The sequence below is a fragment of the Sinocyclocheilus rhinocerous genome, unplaced genomic scaffold (assembly GCF_001515625.1).
Source record: "Sinocyclocheilus rhinocerous isolate Xijiao unplaced genomic scaffold, SAMN03320098_v1.1 scaffold2788, whole genome shotgun sequence".
NCBI lineage: Eukaryota > Metazoa > Chordata > Actinopteri > Cypriniformes > Cyprinidae > Sinocyclocheilus > Sinocyclocheilus rhinocerous.
Window position 1 is genome coordinate 23,872 of NW_015641436.1, and position 12,033 is coordinate 35,904.

Consider the following 12,033-nt stretch of genomic DNA (forward strand, 5'->3'; position numbering starts at 1 on the left):
CGGTCTCTCTCTCTCTCTCTCTCTCTCTCTCTCTCTCTCTCTCTCAGCTAGTTTCCAAGGAAATATATCTAATTTTCATTTCATTTAACGTGATTTACTAAAACAACTAGAAATAAAATTAAAAATGAATAAAAACTATAAAGACAAGACATAAAAAAATACAAATGACAAACACACAACACAATTATTAAAACTTTAGCAAAATTGAAAATGGAAAATATACAAAAATAACGATTACAATTAAAAAAAATTAAAACTAAATTCAGACTATTATTAAACTATAATATTATCTCAATGACACTAAAATAACACTGACGCCCAACCCTTGTGACGTTACTAACAGAATGATTCATTCTCGCCCCTCTCTCTCTCCTTCCGGTCTGACCTTTGAGTCCTTCATATTTCCCCTCATGGTTTTGCTCTTTCGCCCTCCTCCATTATCTGCGATGAAGTCTCTCCATCATCTCATCAGTTAGAAAGAAAAAACCCTTGTGGCCCAAAGACCCTTTCCTTCTTTACTGTGTAAAATACGTCAGTGTTTGCCTCAGGCGGCCCGTCTACTATTGTCTGTCCTGTTCATATTCCGGTCATTTTTCCTGAGACGCACACGCGCTGTTGCTCAGTCGACTGCCGCATTAAACAAATACACACAAGCACTCCTTTGAAAACCTGTAATGACTCATTTTTCCACCCTTGCCTTGCCAGTCATCTCAGATTGACTCTGGAGAAAAGGTAAGACTCTGAGAGAGTGCAGTGGCTAACAACAAACTGCGCTGATTTATAGACACTAAATGTCACCGAGTCGCTCATGAATCCCAAACACCATCGTTTTATCGCTACTGGAACTAAGAGTAGGAATATTACAACCTGAATCAGTGTTCAGTATCTCATGCAGCACAATTCAGATGACAATTATTGTAAAGTATAGTCATTTCAGGCCCAAAACATGCAAGTTAATGCAAACGTTATTAGGTACGCAAGCTCAATTTCATAATAGATTAAATGTACACTACTGTTTAAAAGTTTGGGGTTAGTAAGATATTTTAAAAAGAAATTTTAGCAAAGACACATTAAATTGATCAAGAGTGACAGTATAGAGATTTAGAATGCTACAAAAGATGCTGTTTATCAGAAAATCCTGAAACATCACAAAAATATGAAGCTTCACAGCTGCTTTCAACGTTGATAATAACAAGAAATGTTTGTTGAGCAGCAAATCATCATATTGGACTGGTTTCTGAAGGATCATGTGACACTGAAGACTGGAGTAATTCAGCTTTGCATCACAGGAATAAATGACATTTTAAAGGCAGGGTATGTGATTTTTCAAAAACACTTTAGAAAACTGATTCGGGCCGAATGGCAAAACAAACGTGTAGCCAATCAGCAATAAGGGGCGTGTCTACTCGTGATGTGGAGGAGAGAGCTTTCAGTGCATGGGACGGACATTAGCCGAGCCGAGCGACAGAAAGATAGAGATGGCGGATAAAAAACAAAAGAGGAAAACGTCTGCGGAACGATAAGGCAAGAAGTAGGACCCGTGTAAATATCGGATCAGCTTTCCAGCGCTGAAGAGAACTCAAGGAGCGGAGGCCTGCAATCGGACGCCGAGGTTGCTTTGTTTCTTCTCAATAGGTGAGTAACACCGTGTCTACAACAACTAAAGTCTGCCTACACTGGACGCGAGAAAGAGGTCAAACGACCGTTGAAAACCATTTGAAATTTGTGTCAACACGTCATAAATAGAACCCGGCAGCAGCTTTCTGTCGGGGATTTGTTGCGGACCCTCTTGAGGGGCGTGTTTGTTTTGGTGATTTCAAATATCAACATTGGCTACCAGAAATCGCTTACTCTGCCTTTAACATTGATTCAAATTGAAAAAAGTTACTTTAGATTCTAATGATTTCAAAATATTAATAAATAAATGCATCCTTGGTGAGTTTATTCTTACAGACACTAGACTAGGTGTTTGCTCAATGGGATGGCAGTTCTGAATGTGTACCAGCATAAGCTGTGTGTCTCTGATACAGTGTTGCATGTGATTACTTACTCTAAATACACACTCTCTCTCTCTTTCTTTTTCTTCATCTCTCTCCAGATGGTACTTTGGAAAGATCACACGCAGGGACTCTGAGCGCCTCCTCTTGAGTCTGGAAAACAGGAGAGGAACTTTCCTGGTCCGAGAGAGTGAGACAACCAAAGGTGATTGAATGTGAACAGTACAAACGCTGAACACTTTTTTTTCCTTTTCTTTTTTTTTACACTTTTTATTTATTTGATCTATTTATAAGTAGTTTGTGTGTGTGTGTGTGTGCACAGGGACAATGCACGTTAATAAATGTTTCTGTAAATGCATCAGATTGAACCCAAAGGTTATTTTTCATCTGTAGTCCCTGGACAGTGTTACAAGTCTTACTAAAATGAAAACGTACAGAAATAGACAATTATTAAAATTAAAAACCAAAAAAAGGAGCATAGCATTAACACAAACATATATGGCATACACATTATATTAAATATATAAATCCATCCAAAGGCACAATAAAAGATTTTATTTTATTTATTATTTATTTAATATTAAAATAAAAATTATTATTAAAATTATATCCACATGAAAAGGAGCAAAGCAAAAAACACAAATATACGGCATACACATGATATTAAATATACAAATCCATTCAGAGGCACAATAAAAAATTTAATTTAATATTAACATAAAAAGAATTATTACAATTATATCCACATAAAACAAGGAGCAAAGCAAAAGCACAAAAAAATATATTTCATACACAGTATATTAAATATATAAATCCATCTAACACCATAAAAGCACAATAAAATATTAAGCTCTTTATTATTAATCAATTAATAAACAGTAATAAGAATTATTAAAATTGAATCCACATAAAATACTAAAAGGAGCAAAGCAAAAACCAAAATATATGGCCTACAAAGTATATTAAATCCATCTAATACCATAAAATCACAATAAAATGTTTTATTTTATTTATTATTAAATATAAAAAGAATTGTATTATTATTACTACTATAGCAAATAATTTTTTTATAATTTATATTGTTTATTAATTTAAAATAATTATTATAATGATAATAGTAATACATATATTTTAACATTTTTAATTTAGATAAATTGTCATTTTTTTTATTTTAATTCTGTTTACCACAGTTTTGTGAATTAATATAGAATTTATATTTTATAATTACCCTTTGTCTGGTGTCACAGTGTTGATTCAAAGGCCAAACTGTAGGGATGAATGGAAAATTGTGTCAGAATGAAATATAGGGAATGAAACTCCGTTCTTTCCAGTAGAGCTTGGCACTCATAACATCAGGGTCAAGAGTTCAACATCCCAGGGAATGCAAAAAGCTTTTTTTTTTGCTTAACTTTTCTTTTTTTTAACGAAAGCATCTCTCAAATAAAAAATTCCAGTCAAATTCAGAAACCACAGCTACTGTAACAGTTGCATAATAAAGAAACTATTCATATACACAGCGATGACAAATAACCAACACCAGTGTGGAGGAAATTGCTCATGCGTGTGTCTACATTGAGGAAATTGCATTTCAGGATTTCAGATCAGAACAAAGTGCACGTTCAGTTGAATTCCCCTTTTCTGCATTCCTCATCTCCTCCCTGCAGCCTTTCTCTCTCTAAACACTGTAAAGATCCACGCTCCATGTATGGCCGTTTACACAAACAACGTTCATCTGAGATGATATGTGAGGAGCGCATATGGCTGCGTACGACAGTATACGAAGGTCAGAGAAGTGCTTGCAGGGATGAAGAGCGAGAAGTAGGTCAAGCGTATAACCGTGAGCCATAGCACACAGCTCATACGATCAGCGAGAGGCTCACCGAGAGAGACTGAAGATGAGTCAATCCCCAAAGAAACCAGGGAGCAAGTGACAGACAGAGTGGATGAATGTGTGATGACCACAGCGCCCTCTACAGAGCATTTTACACAGTGTTTATTAACCCTATGAAGACCTGGGGCCTGTTTCATAAAACAAGTTTATCAAATAAGCCAGGCTTATTTCATTTAGTCTGACTTATTGTCTGCTGATATGGTTCAAAATAATTCAGACTAACTGAAATAAGCCTGACTTATTTGGTAAACTTGTTTTATAAAACAGGCCCCAGAATCATCAACGTGATCAAAATGTTCCTGAAAGGCCTGTTATGCACCATCTACTACATACTTTCTGTCGTCTGATTGATTTGAGTTGATACTTTTTTACCAAGTAAAAGGCCTTTTAAAGGGACAGTTCACCCAAAAATGACAATTCTTCTGTTGAACACAAAAGAAGATATTTTGAAGAATGTTGAAGAAGCCAAACATTGACGCCGGTAGCCATTGACTTCAATAGTATGGAAAAAAATACTATGGAAGTCAATGGGGACCAGAAACTGCAAAAGAAAGAAAGAAACAAATGCACCAAATGGAAGTTTTTGCTCCGATTAGTCGACTTCAAGGAAAAATAAAATACTACAAAAGTGTTGAATCTGGTACCCGTCATACTAATCTAACAGTTTCAAATCTAAATGTTTGTTAGTGCCATCCATGCCATCCGCTTCACCTCTCAAATGTGTTCTTTGTGGTTTTTTTAGGTGCCTACTGTCTTTCCGTTCTGGATTACGACAACGTCAAGGGTCTAAATGTCAAACATTACAAGATCAGGAAGCTGGACAGCGGGGGATTTTACATCACGTCGCGCACACAGTTCAGTACATTACAGCAGCTGGTCAACCACTACCGCCGTGAGTCGCTTTCTCATAGACCTGCTCCTTTCTGAATGTCTGTGAAGGGAAGTGATACAGACTGGTATTTCTGGAAGTGGGAACTCGAGCTGTTGCAAAATAAGAAGACTGTTAGATCTATAAAAAATCTATTGCATAAAGCAATTACATGACTCATCCTTTACTTCTTATGCTGCCCTAAAAATAGCATTAATAGGCCCTAAAACCCTGCTAAGAGAAAGATGTAAGATGTTTACCACATTTCAGTTATTTATGGGTTAAGTTATAAAGTTATGGGTATTATTATTATTTGTATTAATATATTATTATTTATTGTCAATAATTATAATAATTTTGTAGATTACGTAAATTATTATTATTATTGAAAAATAATAATACAAAAATAATTATAATACATTTAAGGTATGTTACTGTTAATTAAAAATTAATTAAATATTGCATTTTTATTAATTTGTTAATGTGGTTACATTTATTTATTATGTTAGAATAAGTTATACAACTTACTATATAATACTTATACTTTATAAGTATTTACTTGTTTTTTAGTCTGTTTTATTATTTATGTTAAATTATTTAATAATATATAAAATATTAATCTTCATTTATTAAGGTATACTAAAAATATTAAAATAATTGTATTATTATTAAAAATAATAAGTTATATTTGTTTATTATTTGTAATAAAAAAATTATTTGACTAGTAATAATAATACATTTCATTTTAACTTTTTAATTTAGTTAAATTGCCATTTTTTTATTTTAATTCTGCAACAAAAGCATATTTGTGCATTTAATATAGAATCCGAATGAGCCAGAACTACCCATTAAAAAAACAACGAAAATACTATTGCAGAAACAATCCAAAATTTTTAACCAAAAAAACAAAAACAAAACATAAACACGCTCCTTTCTGTCTGTGTCCGTCACAGAGCACGCAGACGGCCTGTGTCACTGTCTGACTGACGTGTGTCCCGTGCTGAAGCCTCAGACTCAGGGCCTGGCACGGGACGCCTGGGAGATCCCACGGGACTCTCTGAGACTGGACGTCAAACTGGGCCAGGGCTGCTTCGGAGAGGTCTGGATGGGTAAGACTGCTTCTTTCAACTTCCTTCCTTCGAAAACTAAAGCTTTGCGAGTTAAATTAGAAGTTCACCAGTACAAAATACCACAGCTGTGTAATGATGCAAGCAAGCGTTCACAGTGTCTTTTTTTCCCATCAGGCACTTGGAACGGCACGACAGGCGTGGCCATCAAGACCCTGAAGCCTGGCACTATGTCTCCTGAGGCCTTCCTGCAGGAAGCACAGGTGATGAAGAAACTCCGGCACGAGAAGCTGGTGCAGCTTTACGCCGTCGTCTCGGAGGAGCCCATTTACATCGTCACGGAGTACATGGGACAAGGTCAGTACAGAGATCTAGAGGTCTACAGGGGTCCAAAAATTAGAACCCGAAGAGACCCGTAAATGTGCTACACTGAACCGACCTGGACCCGTCTATTATTTTGAAAGTTGGACCCGGGCCCGTGCAGAACCGAGAAATGTCAAAAATGTACTTCCCGGAACCGACGCGGACCGTCAATTATTTGAAAGATGGACCCGAACCCGGCCGGGAAGACACAGACCCGACTGGACCCGATCGGCACATATTCCACAGCAAATTGCTATTAACAAGTCGATAAACAAGTTGCGAAAATTAAACTTTTTGTCTTACCTAATGTAAGAAGCCTTCTCCCTTGTACCTGACTGTGATGCACACAATCCTCCTTGCCAAGAAAGTTCCATCCGTGTTATTCCTCTCTTGCCAATTGAAATGCGTAATCCACTCATTATTCCAGTTTCAAAAGTCCACTTGCTGTCACGGTGACGGATGACAAATGCGACTTTGCAGTTTTGCATTTTTTGTATCTCGAGTCAACTTGCATAATAATTTAGACTGTTTGCCCATTTGGATTATAATAACGATTGCTCGTCCAGTGCCATGGCTGCTGACGTTAGCTTTACTTATTTGCTATCATCTCTGTGCTCTCTGAGCCGAGTCTGAGCAAAAATTTTAGATATAACAACAAGACGGTTCATTCATAATATTATTTAAAAAATAATCAATAATAACTCACATCACTCATGAAGGTATCCATTATCACCGTGCGTGTGCATTAACTCCGCCCACACTGCTTCTGATGACGTCGCTCGGGGGGTTTTTTTTGTTTTTGTTTTTTCACCTTATTTCAAATTACCGACTCACTTTTCTCATCCTAATTTTAAAAGTTGAAAGTTACAAAACAACACACGCACAGCGCTGACTGACTCTGATAACGGCCGGGTGTTCTCCGAGTCCGATCGACTCGTGTATTACACACAATGTTAAACAGACCCGGAACCCGAAGTAATAGATTGGGACCCGACCCGGACCCGGCTGACCATTTAAAATATAGCCCCGAACCCGTACGGATCCCGGGTCGGGTCCCGGGTCCTCGGGTCTCGGGTCCTCTGTGTAGACCTCTACAGAGATCCAGTGAACTGTATTGGGCCAAAGATGTCTAAGAAACGAGAACTCGCTGTAAGATGTGTAAATAGAGCATCAAATCTGGTTATAGCAGCTTTGTGGTGAGGTCTGCCAGTAAAGGTGTGAATAGAGATGTGACGCTGTGATTTCTGCTTTCACAGGAAGTCTGCTGGATTTCCTGAAGGGTGACATGGGGAAAATGCTGCGGTTGCCTCAGCTTGTGGATATGGCCTCTCAGGTACTTTCATACTGACATTATGATAGGATATCTAATAATGAAATCACAAAGAAAAATACACTTTTTTTAATTAAAGTTTTGATACTTAAATAAAAAGTAATATAATTGGAAACGTTATATTAGAAAATGTACATTACTGATCAAAAGTTTGGGTGTGGTAAGTTTTTTTTAATTTTTTAATTTATTTATTTTTTTTATGTTTTGAAAGACGTCTTATGCTCACCAAGGCTGCATTTATTTGATTAAAAAAATGCAGTAAAAACAGAAATTTTTGCAATTTAAAATAACTGTTTTCCATTTGAATGTATTATAAAATGTAATTTATTCCTGTGATCAAAACCGAATTTTCAGCATCTATCTATCTATCTATCTATCTATCTATCTATCTATCATTTTTCCCCCCCAGATTTCTTTAAATGAATTGAAAGTTCAAAGGAACAGCCTTAATAATTGAATGCATCCTTTCTGAATATAAGTATTATATTATATTATATTATATTATATTATATTATATTATGGAACTGAATACAATATTATATTATATTATATTATATTATATTATATTATATTATATTATATTATATTATATTATATTATATTATATTATGGAACTGAATACATTTTCATGACTCCAAAACTGACTAAAAATGTTGAAGAAAAAGTATTATTTACTTTACTAAAAATAATAATTGCGAATTTTATGTGTGTTGTGTGTGTGTGTATATTATTTTTATATATATATATATATATATAATTTTATTTTCATGACTCCAAGACTGACTAAAGTAGCCACAAATCGATTTTAGTTTTACTTTTTGATACAGAATCTTACAACCCACTGTAATTAAAAAAGGGGAAGTTGTGGCCTAATGGTTAGAGAGTCGGACTCATAACCCAAAGGTTGTGGGTTCGAGTCTCGTACCGGCAGGGATTGTAGGTGGGGGGAGTGAATGTACAGCGCTCTCTTCCACCTTCAATACCACGACTGAGGTGCCCTTGAGCAAGGCACCGAACCCCCAACTGCTCCCCGGGCACCGCAGCATAAATGGCTGCCCACTGCTCCGGGTGTGTGTTCACGGTGTGTGTGTGTTCACTGCTGTGTGTGTGCACTTTGGATGGGTTAAATGCAGAGCACTAATTCCGAGTATGGGTCACCATACTTGGCCACATGTCACTTCACTTTACTTTTTAAACATGAAAATGCCACTACATAACAATAGCAATGACCCTAGGCTACTCTGAAACATTATATACATTTGCAATAAATAAATAAATAGATAAACAAAATGTAGTTCCTGTAGCTCAAACAGTACAGCACAGCGCCAATGCCAAGGTCATTATCTTGAAAGCAATGTAAGTCGCTTTGGATAAAAGTGTCTGCCAAATTCATAAATGTAAATGTAATTAAATTAACACTCATAGAGTAAAAAAAAAAAAATCTAAATAAAAAAAACTGTATAACCCTGTACTGAAGGAGGAACTATACTTAGAGATTTGAATACTGTAGAGCGCATCACTAAAAACAGCATTGTGGTGGTGGTTTTTGCATGGCAAAGCGCCGCTGACATTGTCTTCATAATGTATATGAATCTATTTCTATTCTGTGGATACTCTGGAGGGCGGCGGTGTTATAATTTATGTGTTGTCCTCAGATCGCCTCTGGGATGGCGTACGTGGAAAGAATGAACTATGTGCACAGGGACCTCAGAGCTGCCAACATCCTGGTGGGTGATAACCTGGTGTGTAAAGTGGCTGACTTCGGCCTCGCTCGACTCATAGAGGACAACGAATACACGGCCAGACAGGGTGAGCAGGAGCACTGTGACTCCGTCCTTCTCCATGTTCTTCACATCCTCAGTTGTTTCCTGAGGCCGTAACGTCTCTGTCTCATTTTCAAGACTTAATGCTGTTGCCTTTTCTACGCTTCGACCTTAATTGAATCAGTTTAATCATGATGACAGGCCTCTCTTAAATCATTATTACAACAGGAGCCAAGTTTCCCATCAAGTGGACTGCGCCAGAGGCGGCGCTTTACGGCCGCTTCACCATCAAATCTGACGTGTGGTCGTTTGGGGTCTTACTGACGGAGCTGGCGACCAAAGGCAGGGTGCCTTATCCAGGTACTACTGCTCTACAGTCAAATATTAATCAGAGTCACCGGCTCATCTTATTCAAAAAATGTTTTATTATAAATTATCTCTAATATTTCTCATGCAAAATGGGGGCAAAAACAAAAGTGTTGCGTTTATAATTTTGTATATATGTGCAATTACGTATTGAAAAAAGCACTATATAGGTTTTGAAAAGTAATTAATTTAAAAGTATAAACTATTCTATACATTATTTTAAAACTATTTATTTAAATTTTTTCCCATTGAGTCCAGTGCAGTGTTCATTATCTCTAAAAAAAAAAACTGAATATTTTAAATAATAATCTTTTATATTATTCTATAAATTATTATTTAAGTATTATTATGTCTAATAATGAATTCATGTATTCCATTTGTTTAAAGAATGGTACATTATTGTTGTTGTTCTTTCAAAAAAGATGGGACAAATAAATTATATAAGAAAAGTTTTTTTGAGGATTGGTTTTTGACAAAGGTCATAAAGTAATATTTTTTTTTTTAACTCTAACAAAATTTTATTCTTTTAAGCTTATAAAACAATTACATTCATATTATTTTCACTTAGAATTATTCACACTAATTCCAACACATTGAGTTTAAACATTTTTGTTTATAAAAAAATAATAAATGTTTTTGAGGATTTTTTTTCCACTGGCCATAATGTAATAATTTGTTTAAAAATATGTTGTTGTTATTATTATTATTATTATTATTATTTCCAAATTATTCACATTGAGTCAAATGCCGGGAAATTTTTTTTATACTTTTAAACTTAAAAGAAATTCCATTCAACACAGTGAGTTTTTTTTATTATTATTATATTTAAAATTTATATTTAAAAGAAAGTTTAAAAAAATAAGTTTTTGAGGGTGTGTTTATGACAATATAACGCATAATATTGTCATATTAAATGACATTTTAAAGAGCCCTCTGCACAAAGGACACATGAAAGCATTTCCGTTGTTCCTCCCTGCTGACAACCCACATCCTCTGTCTGGTTAAAATGTGCCTGCACCACAATCTGACACCTGACCCACATCCACCCTGCTTGACGTATCTCCTCCGCTGTTGGTTGTTATTATATTATTATTATTATTTCCAAATTATTCACATTGAGTCAAATGCCGGGAAATTTTTTTTATACTTTTAAACTTAAACGAAATTCCATTCAACACAGTGAGTTTTTTTTATTATTATTATATTTAAAATTTATTTTTAAAACAAAGTTTAAAAAAATAAGTTTTTGAGGGTGTTTATGACAATATAACGCATAATATTGTCATATTAAATGACATTTTAAAGAGCCCTCTGCACAAAGGACACATGAAAGCATTTCCGTTGTTCCTCCCTGCTGACAACCCACATCCTCTGTCTGGTTAAAATGTGCCTGCACCACAATCTGACACCTGACCCACATCCACCCTGCTTGACGTGTCTCCTCCGCTCAGGTATGGTGAACCGGGAGGTGCTGGACCAGGTGGAGCGCGGCTACAGGATGCCCTGTCCCGCCGAGTGCCCCGAATCCCTGCACGAGCTGATGCTGACCTGCTGGCGCAAGGAGCCCGAGGAGCGGCCCACCTTTGAATACCTCCAGAGCTTCCTGGAAGACTACTTCACCTCTACTGAACCACAGTACCAGCCGGGCGAGAACCTCTAGAGATGCAGATCCAGTCAAGTGTGAGAGCAGCGAAAAGGATATCATTTCCCTGACCGGGAAAACGAACGCGGGATGTTTGTGGCATAACCCAACCAATACTGATCCACACGTGACGACAACGTCGCATCCAGCTAAATCAGCCCATTTAAAGAAACTTACTGGGTTTTCACATGGTCTCAAGTGTTACAGCATTATAATCGCATGTTTCTCCACTTTCATCGCAGATGAGCTGCAAACAGCAAGACAAGATGCATCTTTTCTGCAAAGAAATTCAATAACAAATTGCTTCTTCAGCCGTCGTCATTTCTGCTGATAATTGATCCCTAGCTGTTTTCTTGACCTCGATGTACCACCACTTCTCTCCTAAACCCTTTTAGCGGATGCTCCAGATCTGTCATTCATCTTCCTCCCCCAATACATGCAGCCCATGATGCAGTGTACTCTACTTGGCCTTTCATTTCCTGTGTGACAAATTAGCTCAAAAGAATATCAGCTGAGCCATTCCGTGTCTGTCATTCATCCTCCTCCCACAATCCCTCACTTCTATCCTCTCCCATCCCCCTTCAAACCCCCAAAGCGTCAGCTCCGTCAGCTCTGGTGTTCGTCGTGAACCCTGCGACCCGTTCTCAAGCTCAGATGGACGAGGTTTGATCGCCAACATCGCATGTTGGGAGACATCTGTGACCGCAGCTCTCTCGTGACGAACGGACGTTCCCGTTAATGTCTTC

At 36.7% G+C, this 12,033-nt stretch overlaps 1 protein-coding gene across 4 annotated transcripts in view; it reads left to right on the forward strand.

The window, feature by feature from the left end:
• LOC107754892 (proto-oncogene tyrosine-protein kinase Src-like) overlaps positions 1-11,707 on the forward strand; it is a 21,463-nt gene extending 9,756 nt beyond the window's left edge. For 2 of the 4 annotated variants that reach the window (XM_016571500.1, XM_016571501.1), the window contains 9 exons: positions 706-732; positions 2,099-2,202; positions 4,631-4,780; positions 5,710-5,865; positions 6,001-6,180; positions 7,443-7,519; positions 9,172-9,325; positions 9,508-9,639; positions 11,097-11,707. In XM_016571500.1, coding sequence (XP_016426986.1) covers positions 706-732; positions 2,099-2,202; positions 4,631-4,780; positions 5,710-5,865; positions 6,001-6,180; positions 7,443-7,519; positions 9,172-9,325; positions 9,508-9,639; positions 11,097-11,305 — 1,189 coding nt within the window. In that variant the 3' untranslated portion in view covers positions 11,306-11,707. The remainder of the gene's footprint in view (positions 1-705; positions 733-2,098; positions 2,203-4,630; positions 4,781-5,709; positions 5,866-6,000; positions 6,181-7,442; positions 7,520-9,171; positions 9,326-9,507; positions 9,640-11,096) is intronic. The other 2 variants (XM_016571503.1, XM_016571504.1) reach the window with 1 other exon arrangement.
• The last annotated feature ends 326 nt before the right edge of the window (positions 11,708-12,033 follow it).